This window comes from Platichthys flesus, chromosome 21 (genome assembly GCF_949316205.1).
Source record: "Platichthys flesus chromosome 21, fPlaFle2.1, whole genome shotgun sequence".
In the NCBI taxonomy this organism is placed as follows: Eukaryota; Metazoa; Chordata; class Actinopteri; order Pleuronectiformes; family Pleuronectidae; genus Platichthys; species Platichthys flesus.
Window position 1 is genome coordinate 13,635,217 of NC_084965.1, and position 18,121 is coordinate 13,653,337.

At 40.5% G+C, this 18,121-nt stretch overlaps 1 protein-coding gene across 1 annotated transcript in view; it reads left to right on the forward strand.

The window, feature by feature from the left end:
* The first annotated feature begins 5,833 nt into the window (after positions 1-5,833).
* vipr1b (vasoactive intestinal peptide receptor 1b) overlaps positions 5,834-18,121 on the forward strand; it is a 35,730-nt gene continuing 23,442 nt past the window's right edge. Inside the window, exons 1-3 of the mRNA XM_062380070.1 lie at positions 5,834-5,993; positions 11,311-11,401; positions 13,474-13,584. Of these exons, the coding sequence (XP_062236054.1) occupies positions 5,940-5,993; positions 11,311-11,401; positions 13,474-13,584 (256 nt within the window). The 5' untranslated portion in view covers positions 5,834-5,939. The remainder of the gene's footprint in view (positions 5,994-11,310; positions 11,402-13,473; positions 13,585-18,121) is intronic.

Genomic DNA, 18,121 nt, shown 5'->3' on the forward strand with positions numbered 1-18,121 from the left:
ACGTTCAGAGGGAGCTGCAGCATAAAATTAACGTTGAGATCAGCTCTAAAAACGCACTGTACACAACCTGCTACAAACGGCACATAGATATAGTTACAGATGCTACTGTTGGAGCGTTTAGACAGATATTTCCCTCAGGAGCTGGTAGAGACCAAAATCTGAGCTAAAAGAGAGTTAATACGATTCACATCGGCTAAGCAGACATAGACAAAACTCTGATGCTGCTGCATAACGATGAATGTATACATATGTTTATGTACTGTTTTACCAACCTGGAATAAAAGCAGCCCTATCATTGGGTTAAATTAAAAGGCTTGCATTCAAAATCTGAACATAAAATAAGTGTGTCAGTTTCATCAGCAATACTTATTTAAATATAAAGTAAAAGCACCAATTATGAACATTTATTAAGGCAAACTGGAATTCCACTCTTATTTATAACCCTAACATAGTGAATTATTACTAATGCTTAATATAGGGACACTTTTACACAATATTTCTTAATACACTACTATTTTGTATCAGTCTTATTTTAGTCCTATGTGACAAAAAGCAAATAACAAAGTAAGCTATATTTAACTATTGTAACTTGATTACAATACTGATTGAATAGTGATATCACAGTATTGTCAAGCTGCAAATTTGTGTTTGAATAAAGTGAAACCTATTGTGTATAAACAGTATTCTCCAATAAATTTACAGTACGATACTGCAAATCCATTTTCACCTGATTAGTAGAGCATTTTTTTTTTTTTTTTTTAAACCTAAGCTGCCAGACCAACGAGGAGTGGTTTCATCTCACTTGTGAATGTAATGGAGTAGAAAATTAACTCTGCAGCTTAGAAAGATTTTGAGCATATTCAAACCACTGCACCTCAGAATTACACTTAAGCGTGGAGCCAGACATGCATAAGCACCGCATCTATAGAGTATAAAAGATGACATCTGAGTGGCTTCTCCGCAGCTGGAACGTCCTTGTAAAGACACAGTAACTCTGCGAGATGCAGCGTGTACATCATGTCTCCCATCTCGCCTGCTGCTTGTAGAAATGTTTACCACATCACCGCTAACAGCACGGCTGCCGGGCAAGAGCGCAAACCCACCCTTTTAAGACAGGGGGAGCCTTTAAGCTGAGAGAGCTTATCCTAAGCTGCCAGACCACACTGGAAGTAGAGGTTTGGCACTCATTACATAAACAGATGCCTCTGACACAGAGAAAGCCTCCGATAGTAAATACTTCCAACCAATCAGCTGCTCCATTATCCTCAGGGCCAACAGCCTCTAACCATGTGTATGGAAATATCTCTTGTAGGACAAACATAAGCTGAGATATTAAATCCACAGGGCAGCAGGGAGAATGCAGTTTATGTAATATGTTTGTCTTCCAGAAATTGAGTGTCACCTGAGGGGGAAGCCGTGGCCACTGGATCAAAATTAAACCAAACATCAGAACTGCCTCCCCTGCAAACGGTACAATAAACAGCTTTAACTGCGTGAGACCGCAGGAGGACGTTCACGGGGATTGATTGGTGATTGCAGCAGCTCAGATAAAACTCGTAGGATTCAACAATTGGCCTAAAACTATATTTTTCTCTAAACTTTGGATTCACAAGACGAAAAAATACCACGAGTTGCCACATGGTTCTTTCTTCACTGCCTTTTTCTTGCGTTTAGTAAGTTTTTAGGTTTCCAGCCTGAAAAAAAAGAGAGCCTGAGGTCCGAATTGGACAGAGAAGATGGAGAAGTGATCGACAGCAAAAGTGATCTCTCGGTGGCGGGGCTTCAGAAAAATGCATCTTGAAGGGAAATCCAAAGTTCTGCTGTTCGCTTCAAACTGTATTGATTCGAGTTTCGACTCAAGCTGTGCTGCTGCTGCTTTCGCTGCCCTCCACCTTGTTTCTGAACAACTAGTGAAGAATTTCCAGCTGCAGGCATCCTGTTCTTTTCTTCCTGTGGTACAATTCATTCCATTAATTGGTCTCTAATTCAATTTAAAATTCACGATTGACTATTATGTACTTGATCTGAATAGGACCATTATTTCCTTTGGTGCGCGGATCACAAAGAGAGATCTCTAATATAAAATATTTTTGTGGAGAACCAAAGAACGCAGGTGTAGAAACTCGCATCCAATTTCCTGTTGCTCAGTTCACTTTGACCAGGCTCAGCTGGCTAACGTCCTGCCTGCATACAGCATATGTGTGAAAACAATGACATGCACTCCACTAATGCTCTCACCTTCACCTTAGGTGAAGGCTTTTAAAGAAAAAAAACGTGGAAGCAAAGACGTGTTGCTTGGTGCTCCGATGAATGATAGCCACAGTGATGGGAGGATTACTGGAAAATGATTATGTGTTGATAACAAGCCGGGGTTATAATGATGGCAGTTGTATTGAAAAACCATTTTCATTCTGTTAATTGTCCTGTGTCATTGTTTAACACACAAACAAATGAGATGTGGATCCATTTGAGAGCAAAACCCCAAACACATGTATTCATGTTTATATTACGTTTAGTTTATAATATCATGCTGATACACCTACAAGTCACCTTCATGCATTAGCATGGCCGACGCGTTGGGAGAGCAGGAAGGAAATATAATAATATCTGAATGTCACTGATGCTTATCAGAACTGAAAGAGATGGAAACATGATTATAATGCAGGATTTACATAAATCCTACAGATTCCAACTTTACACACAACTCTCTTATATTGAACCTTCATAAAAAATGGAATGACATTATAAATGGTTAAATGTCATCAACTGAAAAGGCTCATTATGAAGAACAGTTAGGGTTTAAAGCACTAAAAGGTTCTTTCAGCTCAAAGAACTATTTTCCTTGATGAAATTAAAAGTGACTCTTATGGGATCATGTTAAAGGCTGAACTGCTGTCGAGCAGTATTTACGAACCTCTTAAGTGTCCTGAGTTGAGCGGAGGTGAGCAAAGGCATCTGATTTCACTAACACTCCGACCACGTTCATCTGTATAAGTGATCAAAATGTATTTTTGTGTTATGTCCTTTTTGGGAGCACTTAAGGATTGAGCCGCGTTTACACAACAGAAGATATGTGAGATCACCTCGGAAAGTGTTCTGATTGGTCAGATCACCTAAGGTAATAAAGCTAATCAGAAAATAAGTCGACAGTTAAAGTCATAGCCTGTATTTAAAGATGGACGACATGACTTCTCCCGAGTGTTTACATTTTATTTTAGCCTGCTAGCCATTGTTAGCAAAAACAGTTAATAATAACGTATTACTCAGCATTTCACACATACTTACACCATGGTAAAACGTCCACAGACAGTAATTGGACAGTACTACTGTTGATACAACGAGGGGGGCATCTGGGATTTCGAAGTCGGGGGATGATGAGGTTCCTCCGATCTTTTGAATTGAAATTCATGGACATGGACATGGATGTCAAAGTACACGTCAAATGAAATGTTCTCAAACATTGATAGAAATAGATGAATCTGTTAACAGATACGGTTCAGATTGTTCAAAAGAAACAGAGATGGTTCAAGTGCATGTCTAAATTAGGTTTGTAATCCTGTCCTTCCTCAGAGACCAGAGGAACAGTTTATCTTGTTAATGGTGCACTTTCATGTGTTATCAGCCATTGTCTCTTCTGTGTAGACGCATCCTAACACAGGCGGCCTCAGATTATTCAGTAGCAGACAACTCTTGACCTCGCTTAGATAGAAATACTTTGTGGGGGTCTTCTTGTTTTCCAAGGTCTGCTTGTCTAATGCATCACCCTCCAGAACGTGAAGGTCAAATCGGTTTCTTATGCATCTTAACTATTGATCTTCTTTCTTCTATTGATTTCTTAACTTGTCGCTGTCAAAATGCTGCTCTTTGTTGTTGCTCTAGAGGCACAATGGTAGATCTGGTCGTGCTATCAAATAGACAACATTTGAATTTCGAAAGTGGACGTTGTGCTCTTTCTACATTAATCAGCTTTTATTGCTTTAATTATCACATGACACTCGAGCGTGCTTTGACCGTAACGATCTTCTCATAGTATAACCTATATGCGGCTGTCACAGGCTGTTACACATATATGGTAATAGAACATATTATGGAAAACTGCAAGTCAGCACAATCACATTCGTGCTCAAATTAAACTTTGATCATGAAGTGTGACGGTTGCAGCAATAACACGTGATGACACAAAGAAAAGTGATATGGCTGAAATGAATCAAGTCTGTGGCCATTGTTTGGTTTGGTGATTTTGTTGTGTTACGCCACTTTGTGCAAAACGTATTTGTCATCAGTATTAATGGGTGGGCCGGTGCAGAGAGACGCCTCGGAGGGTGAACCAGGGCCTGTCACAGAGACTGAGGATGAGGCTGCTATGTGAGGTCCAGTCAGCTGTGACAGCACGAGCATGTGGGACTGAGGCAGAGGAGGACGGAGGAGGGCAGACGTCAGATGCTGCAGCCAGGATGGAGGGGGGGTGGGGGGCGTTTGTGCGCCCTGTGGTGTTGGCGCTGAGGGCCGAGAGGTTTGTGGAGGCACCACAGGCGGTGAGATCGATTGTTTTGTTTCCCCTCCCTTTTACCCTTTTACCCAGAAGCCATTGTCTACTTTTCTAAAAGCCTGTTTTCTGGATTCCTCATCTTGAACTCAAAATTTCAACACAATTCTACTGAGCTATTTACGTGATAAAGTCTAATGTTTTTTTTTATCAGGGAAAGCAAGAAGCTCTCTAATGGATTCTTCTTTTAATCTATTATTTACTCATAATGCATACAATTAAAATGGTTTAATGAAAAAAAGAAAAAGTTCATGCAGCCTACAATATACGTCCTACCTCCTCCGTGCCTTTCTTTACTTTCTGTAAGACCATGGCTGATATGTTTTTACTATAGGAGTAACATGCCTTTGAGGCTGTAATTATTTTCCTGGTATATGAACCCATGTTGCACTAAATTATCGTAAGTGATAATGACAGCTCAGTGTGGCACTGACACTCATTAACCTGGTGGAACCTTTATTATTGTTTCATTTGACAGAAATCAGCATTTGATTAAAGGCACCTTGAAGATATTCTGGCCCCTTGAACCACTACTGAGCAAAGTCCTTTATGTTTTTATGTGTCGGTCCATGAATTGTTTGTAGTGTGCATGCACATGACAGCTTGGTACCTCTGAGATGTTGGCAGTGTTGTTCCTTTGAGGTTGGAGAAGTGGATCCAGGGGATGAGGTGTTTCCATGTGGGTTTGTTGATTTGGCGTTTAAGTCTACTCCGAAGCTAAAAGAATATTTTCAGTTTACGTTGTAAGTAATGTTAGGAGAATAAATACCTTTTCTCAAGCTACATAAACTGGATGAATTGATAGATTTATTCCTGTATTATTTACTATTATATATTTAGGGAATTAGTAAAGGAATGACAATAGAAAAAGTATGATTAAATGAAACTAGAATAATGAATGAGAAATTACCTCTATCATTATTGGCTCAAATCAGGTTTAATCCGTTCAGTCTCTTCATATCTGATGTGATGTCACTGAATTAACAAAAGAGGGGTCACCGCTTACAAGGCAATTAATCAGAGGTTAACTTGCACCATCTTAGACCACATCACCATCATCATTATCATCATCATAGTCCCTCATCATCATCATCATCATCATCATCGGCAGCAGCAGCAGCAGCAGCAGTAGCCTGACGGTCTGGACTGAGGCTCTGGAGTTGTGAATGGACGGGGGGGCGGGTTCAGTGGAACACTCGCAGCTCTCCCCCTGCTGCCTCTGGAGGAGCACACAGAGAAAAGAGCAGTCAGACATGGAGCAGCAGGAGCTCTGAACAAACACACACACACAAACAGATCCTCGCTTTCTTCACATACACATTTACTCACTTGTTCTGAATTAACAGGGGAGCGCATGCGGCATCGACTACTTGAATAAGAAAGTAAAAAAAGGATGGAGGCTTCACAGCTGCTTTTCCTGCTGCTCTTGTACGGATATCTGCCAAAAGTAAGTCTTTAAAAAATCTCGAATAATCACTGTTATCGCATAATATTGTTTTTATTTATGTAGCTAATGGACAGTATATGAAGTGCATGAAAGTGAATTAAAATCTCTTTTTTTTTTTTATAGTTTCATGGTTCTATTTACACAGGATTAAAAAAAATGTGATATATTGTATCGTCTGATTTTAGCGAACATCTCAGACAATATATGTAAAAACAATGTATTTCCAACATTAATTTTTCAATTTTATGGACATTTAACCCATTTTACTGTCCTTTGATTTTACTTTGTTAAAATATGATCATTGTAAGTCTGACTGTGAGAGAAACATATTTCATCTTTCTGTCTGTACATGAGTCAGTAACTGTGAAGGTGAAGTGACGTCTATAACACAACCATTCTGCACTTTAATAAACACTATCTCAAGACCTTCAAGAGAAACCCAACAGCTCCCACAATGAGCTGCACTTACCTGATCATAGTCACGAATATGAAAGTGGGCAAACTCGGTATCCTATTTAAGGGGGATGTACGTTTGACTTATGCAACTTTTACATCCAAAGTCTTGTCAACAATTCCATTATATTTACAGTTTAATCTTACTTGATATAGGACAGATTACAATAAGATAAACTTGTGTCTTCTTTAAATTAAGATGCATGCACAACTTTGAGTTGCTGTATTGATTCTGCAGGGACTCTCCGTGTTCCCGATCAGTTTTATGTGTGTGGTAAATGAACAGTTTCATATTTACGACTTTGCAGTTAATAGTTGTTTCTCCCTCTGGGTCGAGATAATTGGATAGAAACCCTCTGAGCGCTGCCGTGTGGTGATATGTCACCTGCTCTGCAGCAGGGGATGCTGGTGCTGTGTGAAGTGTCCGCTGAGGGTGATCGGTCTTCCCTGCGTCTTAGCTTTCAGTGACACGTACAGCTCTTAAGATATATCCCAGAAATGAATTGAACAACCGACGTGGACATGCACCGAAACCAAGCACCTGGTGGTGGGATTACCTGATTCACGCCTTTTTCATCAGGCTCAATAACAATGTCCTCAACACTTACTCCCTTATTTTCCACAGATGTTTTTATCTGTGTTAAGGGATTTCTGAAATGTTTTCCTCTCACCTCACACGATGCCTTTATCTCTGTCAGGTAGCCTATCTGCAATTTCACCGACAAGGAACGGTAGCTTTATGTTACAACTTCAGAAATATTTTGGGAAATCAAATAAAAGTCTGAATAAAAGCAGTTTAAGGTTCCTGCATTATTATAATGCATTTGTGTGGGTTTTAGTCGTGACGCTCCCCCCCCCCCCCCCCCGAGGCTGCGAAAGATAGAATCCAGATACGTCACTTGTTGACATATTTTAGTGGCACTTAGAGGCACCAGTTCAACGGTTTGTCATTGTGCCCCCGCTGTGCAGCAATTGTGTCCTTTCCCCAGTCCTCGCAGGCTGTAATAACACCCTGACGTGTTTCATCAATACATCTAGTGAGGAAATGTAGTATTGAGGGGGGAGGCAGAAATATCCCATTTGTGGTAAAAGACAAGAAGAGTCTGAGTGTGGCTGCACATAAACGTTATTAGTTTAAAACCATGTAATGTGGGGGGGTGGGCGATTATGACTTCTCCTCCTAGTCTCCTTCAAAACATGAAGCTGCCTGAGAGAGACGTCGGGAGATTTGGAAGACACTTATTTCCAGAGCAATTTACACGTCAGTTCAATATTACGCCCCGATGTGTTTCACTGTGTCTCATTTCAGATACTTTAAGTACATTCAAGTAGTTCACTGTGTACTTGTCCCGTGTTTGACAGGATCGTGGAAGTTTGTAATTGAAAAGTACAGTCTGCACCATAGACTGTGAATAAAGACGGGCGAGATGTTTCCCAAAAGACGAAGCCAAAGCGATTTGATCACCACCTGGTGGCTGGCTGATGCATTAGTCGTAGTGCCTGCCTCCTCCATGTTAGCAGATGGGTTATGGACCGAACTAAAAAGCAGTAAAGAAGATTTGAGGTATTTTAGGTATAGTTCAAATCTGATATTTGCTCAATTTCAAAATTGTCCCTGATAAGTTTGTTTTTAATTAGTTAATTGATGCTATGATAATGAAGTGAAATGTCACGATTGACAGCTGAGATTCAGACTCCAGACACCTCTTTATAAGGAGCATACCCCCAAAAGTGAACGTAGCGAAACAGAAACTTGTTTTCAAATGTTCCACTTGTTGACTTTGGAGGCCTGAATGTGTCCGGCAGTAACTACTTACATAGGTGGTTTTACATGTTACAAATTAATATATGTTTAAAATTGGCATTGTAATAACATACTCACATTGCACTGCATGTTGCCATAGTAGTCAGCCTGAACATGCTTATGAACTCAAACTATAAAGTGTCAGTATTGAAGATTTTGAAATAAGACACGTTTCAGCTGGATCCTCAAACACTTCCTGTGTATTGTCCTGTGTGGAAAAAATCTTTACATGTTGTCTACTCGAAGCATCGACCTCAGGGGCGACTGTTGAATTACCTCTGAGTCTTGAAAATCAAAGTGACGGCTGCAGATGTATACAAACCGTGGAGCTGCTGCTCTCCACTAAAGCTTTTAGGGTCGGGGGATAAACACGTCACTCTGCATTGAGCCGCCACACACAGACTCAAGTTTCCCACTTAATTTTCCTGTTGGCTCGCCTCATTTTTTAATTTGAGCGTTATCTCGTGACTAAATGACGACAATAGACTAAAGTAGCCTGGTGGCGTTCAGGAAGGGATCTGTGCTGAGGTATTTGTGTGATGTTCTGCACATGGACACAGTTTGTATGTGCGTGAGCCCCGGAGGCCTTGTAGAAGTCCAATTATCATCTGCTTAGTTTGGGATTGGCTGTTTAATTTATTGTTGCAACAATCTCCACGACTCAACTGGCTGTAGATACTATTGGTGCATTTTCAGCATTGTTTACTTGTAAGCACTTAATATTTGTGGTCAGAATTTTAATCTCCACCATAAATCACTGTCAGGACATTTTTACCTTTGTCTCTTGTATTATTAAGATTAAGAAAATCTACCCCAAACTCAGCCGGTGCCATAAATCAGACACTCTGAACTCTAGGATTGGTTTGTTATCGTGGTGTCCTCTCTGTGTATTCTGGCTCTGCTCGCAATATACAGGGTTATGTGTGAGCTAATTAAAGACCTCAATGCAACAAAGAGAGCCTGATCCTCTAAAGTGCCTACATACATTCCTTCATCATGTCTGTTTTCCAGCCGGGAGACATGGTTGATGGGAGACGTGGTTTCAGTTTTCTGTTGTTTATGCAGCTTCAATGGTTTTCGGGCTAACTTTACTCTTTATTGACATTGATTATATTTCCCAAAAAAACGTAAACAAAGCAGTGAACTACTTGCACATCAATTTCAACTGAAAATATGGGATGTTAGCGAGAGCTTTAGTTTGAGGGTTAGGGGTAAGATGATTTTATTCAAAGTTTCAGCAGAAGTACGTGATTTTGAAGAGAGACTATGTAGCTGGGGAAACAGCAGCCCAGTGGTACAGAACGCTGGTTGATTTCCTTGGGTCCGAGTATAATGATACAATTTAACGCATAACGTAACATAATTACTATAACCGTTGATTATATATAATACACATTAATTGAGCAATACAATCATAGCTTCACTTGACGCTATGATCACAACACTGATATTAAACCTTACGTTCGCTGTGATAATAAGATATTAACTTTGCCTCCGAGGAGCTTGTGGTTTCAACTCCTCTCCCAAATGCTCCACTATTACGTTTGCTGGACACTCGATTTCTTGGGAATCAGGAATAAGGTTACCAAAGGGTCTGGCCAACATGAGATTTCCTCCTCCGTCCATGTTCCTGTGCTCCGATAATGACAGCAGATTAATCCCCTGCCTCCCGGCTGCTGCTGCTGTTGCTGCTGCTATTACTGCAGGATATGTTGGATTTTCTGTGGTAATCGGCTGCAGGTGAAGACTCCTGTGAGCAAACCTGTGGGGGTTATGACGGTGTTAGGAGAACCTCACAAGGGGGGAGAGATTGAGTGAGGAGATAAATAAAGCTCAGGGTGTGCAGATAGAGATAGTTTGTACTTTTTTATATTTTGTGTTTCCTTGTTTACCCCCAGGTCAACACAGTCTGTAGCAGTACATGATGCATGTTGCTGAGTTCTTCTGATCATGTTATGATGAAAACCCAGCAGCAGTATTTCCCCCTCCAGACGTGTTTTAGAGGGATATAATAGTCATTTTTTTCCTATTATCACAGAAGTTACACAGTAATATCTCTGCCTGAGAAGTTGTGCAACGTGACCTGCTCTTATTTTGTGCTCAATTATTTTCTGCACAATCAGACTTCACTAAGCACAGCAGGTCCATCAGCTGTCGGTTATTTACTTCTTCTTTAAACGTTTATTTCCGCCTCATTACGTTGAGTCATTAAACTAACGTGCGGGTTGCTGACGCTCTGTGAGCTGTTGTGTCGTGTGTGTGTGTGTGAGTCGAGTTTAGTGTATTGTCTGCTTTCTGCTGGTTTAATAAAGCCGTATATCAGGAGCTCAACCTCCGTCTGAACAGGGCGTTTGAGGGTGATGGATGAGGAAGATTTCATGTCTGACAGCTCCATGGGGGTTGGGGCTCATGAGAAGAGAAAGTACGGACATCCCTCCAAGAACCAATTAGAGAACATGAGTTGTACAGTTTTAAATACATCCGGCGCTTTGTGCATCACTCTTTGCTGCACCCTGACCTTTCCTGCCTCCAGTGTCCTATGTACCATCGTATGAGGGTGAAGCCCCTTTTCTCCTGGAGTCTATGATTACGCTCGGCTTCGTGCCGACTTCTCCTCCCTCTCTTTCTCTCTTCATCTCCACTGACCTTCTCAAGCTCCTCGCTCATTTTACATATTTCCATTGACCCACCGGCTCTCCAACCAGCGGCTGTCGCTCCGCATTTTTCAGCCTGTGTTGACACAGATGATGAATTGCGATAGATTACTCAGTGGCTGCCTTCTCCACTTCCTAATCCATTTGCATGATAGCATCTGTTTGCCCAGCGAGAAGGAGCTCTGTTTGAAATTCAGACAGTGAGGACATTTCTGTGTGTTTACTGTGTTGTAAGCCTGAGGTTCATCCTAAGAACAAAGCTCGGAAAGCTTCAGTTGCGGGAATGTCTTTTATTATCAGCAAATGTTTCCTTCCACGTAACCACACTACCAGTCTTGACCTTTTAATAACTGTGATGCGATGGAGGCATATATTCGATACCTTGTGCTTTTCACCTCTTCCACAGGTGTTATCGGTGCAGATGTGTGACGTGGTGAACGAGATCGAGCAGGAGAGGGAGCGCTGCGAGAACAGCACCTCTGGGAACATCACTTCAGGTCATTTTCTGAAATATATTTTCCCCCATCTGGCTGTTCGGAGGGTGCAGGCAGCTATTCTGAGGAAATGGGAAACAGTATGAGTAAATAAATAGTGAGGTATAAGGTAGCGCAGTGTGGGAATTTTCAGATAAAGCTCCATTAAGGGCAGAAATACCTTTCTTCAGACACAGCTGATTGAATTACCCTGAATGTAACCTCTACCAACTCTCACAGTCACTCATAGGTTTGAGGAAATTCACATTTAGTTGCTCATTTAGGTCAAAATCCTAAAGGAGGTATATGAGGCCTTGGAAGATTCTCTTTCCTCTAGTGTGTTATCCAAGTTTATAGGCTTATAGCGGAGGAGGAGTCACATGAGGTAAGGTGAAAGGCATAAAAGTGCTTAAAAAACCTCAGTGGGCAGTGTCTGCAATTTGCATCAAAATTCATACTCCTTCTCTTAGTCATAAGATCTGAACAAGCTGATACACATATTTGTAGGGTGACGTCCTCATGATTATTATCATTATTTCTGATACCAATCCAGAACCTGTCTTAGAATCATCATGTTTCTCAGTTTTCTTCAGTATCAGAGTGCTTCCACGAGTGTGGATACCCAAACTGAGCCTGTTGGCCCGGGTTCGCACAGAAAACATTGAAATGATGTGTATTTCATTTTGTTATGATGCACACGGCTGAAATGAGCTGAGATCATAAATACAACTGTGAATGATTTTCTCCCCCCCAGCCGTTGGAAGTCATGAGAGCAAACAGGATGGGATAGAATATTACATATATACATATTAAATTGAATAAAACTAAAGATCAGTCCTTCATATGACCCCATGAACAGAGTTAGAAACTCATCTGTTTTATATATAACGGTTCTGTCTCCATTTACTGTCATTTTAATAAAAAATCCCACCGCGCCATGTATCCGCTGAATATACATGAACTGCCCGCATGGAAACAGCCTTGCCTTATCTCTGCTGCGACCCTTATTTCTCCATCTCCCTATCTGCTTCCTCCACAGGAAGGTGCTGAGGAGGAGAGGTCACGTCCCTAATAAATGAATTAGATGAATGTGCCTATACGCTCACATGGTTTTACAGCATATGAAATATAGACAGAACAGATGCAAAAAATGACTTGACAGTTCCTGTACCCATCAATGCATGTTGCATTAATGTTATACACATAATTACCTTTTGAGATTAATGTACAGAGTTATAAATATGGTGTGCTTTCATGTTTTTGTAGCTCAGAAATGTGTCTGTCGCAGAAATGATGCTTGTGTTTTGGTGATTTCCCCTCTCTCCTACCTACGCCTTCAAATTAAAAGGTTATGAATTCAATTTCCAATATAGAGAGGCGTTGAAAAGAAAAATTCCAGTTGAGCTGCAGCCAAATAAACAATCTATTCATGTGCTCCTAATCTGTGGCATGTGTCTGTTTATGCCCCAGCATGCAGTGTGTCAGAGGAAACTAAACATCCAGGGACTGTGGTGGTGCCGCTTTCACCTTTTAATCCTAATGGAAATTCAATGGAAGCAAAAATTAAAAACTAAACCAAACTAACAATAAGAGTAATTACTGATGGAAGTGTTTCCTGAGCTGTTGGAAAGAAAAACGAAAGAATGGAACCAGCACTTACAATATCTAAGAGTAACAAGTACGCTGTGGAGTTCCTTTTCTCTCCCTTTCCATCGCTGGGAACAATTTCCAGAGAGGTGACAAACTATCTAATTATTTATTGATTGATAAAACTCAATAAATTGGATTCTCCTGTATCTCTCCAGCCAGACGTCACAGATACGAGCGTGTAAAATGTCTCCACTATGGATTCACAGCCTGCTGTCAACAGTTTATGAAATAAATCTCACTTGATTGACTTATAACCGAGAGTTAAACACTTATATTGAGTTGTGCCTGTCAGCCACTGCTGCATCACCGATGTCGATTGTGTCACGGATGTCACGTCAAGCACATGATGAAAAGTCACCACAGTGTGTGTTGGTGTGTGTGTGCGTGCATCTGTGTGTGTCAGTGTGGGACAGTCTGAGTGATCCCATGTTAATCTCTCCCGACAGGTTGCCAAGGAGCGTGGGACATCATTGCCTGCTGGCCGACAGCCAGGGTGGGAGAGGTGGTCACGATAAACTGCCCCACGTACTTCAGCTACTTCAGTGACCAGCACAAAGGTGAAATCCTCCTACTTCTGTTACTGCTGATACAAAATCTATCCATCCACTCTCCACCTGGAGCCAATAGCTGACAATAGGTGTGAGGTGGGGGGTCACCTTGGACATATCGCCAGTGTATCCCAGGGCCGACATATATATATATATATATATATATATATATATATATATATATATATATATATATATATATATATATATTTATAAAGAGAGAGAGAAAAACAACCATTCATGCAAACAACTAGAACATGGGATCATACCTGCAGCAGCTGTCCCCTTTAAATCTATCAAGCTGCACCAAGTTGCACTTTTAGAATTCAGTTATTACTTATGGCTTTGGACTTTGGGAGGAAGCAGGAATACCTTGAGAACACCCACACAGGCACCATAGAACATGCAAAGTCCACACGGACAGACCGAGGTCAACCCGCAGGTTTGAATCCAGACCACAACCTGCTTGCTGTGAGGGGATGGTGCTATCCGCTGCCACACCATGCCAATAAGACTTTCTTTTCGTGTACTTTTCACTTTAACTCCAGCAAATATCTGCGCTTTCTACTGTTCAAATTGATTTTATTTAAAATTATATTAGTATTTTTAAAAACAAGTACTTACTTACAGTACAAGTAAGTACAAAAATTACTTTCACTTTTACTTGAGTCATTTTTTGTGTCTTATACTTTTACTTAAGTGAAATGCTTGAGTACTTCCTCCACCTCTGCAAAACACAATTTCAAAATATATTTAGATTATTTGTCTCTAACTGACAGTTATAAGTTCACAGAACTAATGCACATTAAAAACAATGAAAATCTGTGTTTAAAACAAATGCATTGTCCTTAAATGTCTGAAAATGTATTCATGCTGTAGTAATGTGATAATGTGGAGCAGTTTTAGGTTATTTTCCAGTGATTACTATTTATCTAACTGGGAGGGTTTTGACATCTTTTCAAAGTATCATTTGTTGGGAAAATCAATGGAAGGACCATTTCCAGATTAATTAGTGAGATTTGCATAGAGTCAAGCCTTTAGGACGATGAATTGTGTTGCTTGCCTGCAAATGGTCATTTAGATTCATCAACGCGGTTTCAGCTCCGGCTCCTGAGGCCACAAGGAAGTTATGAGGAACCCTGCAGAGGGCTGAAGGCAGACGACAGACAGGACAGTGGACGTTGACTCATGAGCCTCATAGCGAGTGTCATTACAGCGGTGATGTTTGCATTCCTAATTTTTTTTGGACCATTTCTCAAATGTTCCCGTAGAGCGAGAAGAGTAGACCTCTCTCCCACTCTCTCTCCACCACAGCTTCTTTCAGACAAAGCTCTGGTCTATCCAGTGTTGACGCTGTGGACTAATGCATTAAAAAGTGTTTCAGATAGGGGGGGGGGGAGGGGGGGTCTCCAGGTGCCTCAAACCCGGGATCCGAGTTGATCCGGGTTACTGTAAACAGTGTGTAGTGTTTACATGAGCTGAAGGGGAGAGCAGATTTAAAGTGAGCACGTAAAAAAACAAGCAGGGTCTGAGAAAACAAGGAGGATCCTCCTGAAACCTTTGCTTTGGAACCGGCACACACACAAAGAGGAGGGAGGATTAACCAACATGAGATAAGAAAGAGAAACGGGCCTCAAGGCACAGACAGGTGGAATGTAAAAAAACTCTTTTTTTTGCTAATTTGTGTGGTGTTTCCAGTCAGTTTCAGCCCTTTTATTGGTTGTTTTTGGCATTTTTATAGTCATTTGTTGGACCTTAATTGCAGCTAAAGGCTGCATCCTTCCTCCATCCTTTACGCTTGTGAACAACATTCCTACATTAAAAAATTTCTAAAACTTGAGCACATTTTTGCTTTTTTGCAATCTTTCTTTCTTACGTGATGTCCTTGGATATCGGTGCTTTGTTGTGGAGGAATTTCTACCATTCACTTCCCTTCACTTAAAAACCTGGTGTCCTTGTCTATCGTTATCACCGCATCAACTCCTCAGTTCCCCGGAGAACTTCAAAGTATCTGTCAACAACTGAACCATCAAAGCATCGGCTGCCTGACTCAACAATCACAAACTTATTCAAAAAACTTTGGTTCCTCTTAAATAACATGAACCTTTTCACAAGGTTTCTTAGATTTGATGTGAGTGAGATACTGAGGTATTAAATTAAATAAACATCAATACGGGGGAACATGGTGGCTCAGATCAGCATGTTCACCAGTTTGGATAATTTCTGACCCGAGCTTCTCCTTCAGATCTTCTCCTTCACTCTCAGAGTCATTTTCCAATCTGTGCTGATGGAAATCCATTTCCTCTTTTCAGCAGCTCAGGACTTTCACCTGCTCCTCTTGTGTGTCTGTGTGACCCAGCCGTGCAGTCGCTGTTCACTCTTACCTCATGTCTGAGATATGTGCTAATAGACCAGTATTGAGAGCACCACTGGACACAGGGCTTTTACGGTCTGTAACCAGTACCACACTAACAGGTGATACCTCAAAATCCATCTTGTGCAGGTCATATAAGCTCAAGCTCTGCAATGAGATGGATAAGATATTAACTCTGGTGTTAGTCTGGCAGCTGAAATCAGTTTGATTGTTTTTTCTTTGATAAAAGTTTATATTTTTACAAAGACCAAAGCTTCAGTTTGGTTTCTTGTCATGATTCTGCCCCTGTACAGACTTTGAAACTTTAAAATATATCTTTGTAAATCTTATTGTTGGACTGTTTCCTGACTTTAACCCTGTTATTTAGCGTATTACCCAGTTTTAGGGGTAAGCGTAGCGTGCAGTTCTTCAGAGTTGTTGTTATCTTCAGAAGACACAGGGCTACCTCTCTCCACCTGTTTCATGTCCGACACTAAGCTAAGCTAACAGACTACATCTCTAACAGCCCAAAGGAGGGATATTGATTTTCTCCTCTAATTCTTGGCAAGAAAATTGCTGCAGAGGATGACGAGGTGTAAATTTAGATGAGCCAACGTCTATAGTTGCAGTTCTGCGCTGATTTAACAACATACACACTGTTTTGTTACACAGTGTCTAAAGTTTTAAGACGAGTTCGTAAATATATATTATTTTTCGTTTTACATCCAAAAATCCTCGACTAAATGTGGGTGATCTCTTTTACATTTGCACATATCTCAGATGTAAATGACACGCCAAACCATCACCTCTTAGAAATATGATATCCAACGTGTGAGTTTGGATGTATTTAAAACCCCACCTGTATTGATGGAGCGACGACAGACGTTTAACACTGTTGGGTGTGGGGGTCTTGAATTCTTCATTTTTAAGGTCAAAGATTGTGTTCTTTGTAAATTGATCAGCAATAGTGATTTACATGAGATGTACAGTATGACGGGAAATATCAGAGAAACATTATTATCAGTCCGTAGAAATAAATGTATATTATAAATATTGTTGTGTGAATACAACCTCAGTGTTAACTTCCATTTCACATGATGCACATTTGAGCCACAAGTTACCTAAGCGAGGAGTTGACCAGTTATTTATTCAGTGAACACACAAACAAGATCGAGATATTCTAACATACTGGGACTTACCCATTATAATACTATAATAATCTAATCTAATCTTCCAGGTAATGGTCGGTTCATCTTGTTAGAAATCATAACAAAAAAGACTTTGACTCCAGAAGTTATATTTTTAGTATCAATGAAAGACAGCGATAAATGTTGGTGCATCAACTGATATAATACAAACAGGAACTGATAGAAACCTGATCTAGATACATTTTAGAGATGCCATATTTCCAAAATTAAAATTTCTATAACGTGGCTCAAATTGTAGCCCACAACTGACTAACCACCTGGGGCTTCCTGTGATCTTAATGTGTGATGCAAGAAATCAACCAAAGAAAGTAATTGGATTTTATTCAACAATATATTTTCATTCATTTCTACCTTAAACTCAGGATTGTCTTGACATGTCCTTCACTCAAAGAGGTTTTAAATTGAGTTGTAACCATCTAATCCAACTGATTTCTTTAACTTCCTCTTTATCGTGAACTTGACCTTGTCACCACATAGAAAGTTTGGGATTTGAATATCTTAGTGTAATAAGTTGAAGGGTCTGACGGGGGGAGATGGTAGAAAGATTTTAAAAGTGTTGTGACTTTTGTGTTACCGATGTTGAGTGGGCGTTTGCAAATTGAATGAATACCAAATATTCATGACCTTTTTCCTCGTATTAAACTATTCTTTTGCTCGCCCCCACATATTCACAGAAAACAATCGTTGTACCTTTAATGGGAAGCATCAGTAACTTGTGATATTTTTCATCTTGATTTATATCATCATCTTTTTTCTCTTCAGGCACCAAAATATCCTTTTCACATGAATCCTATCTCAGCGTGTCACAGCAGCCTGGTTGCATTACACAGAGATGTAAACAGTTTCCTGAATGCTTCAGTCCTCTGGGTTCAGGGAAAGAAACATTATTAAAACCGCTGTGGCTCAGGAGACCTGTTCCACACCACTGAGTTAACACCGCACACTCACATGCGCAGGAACTAAAGCTGAACATGCGCTGAAGTCC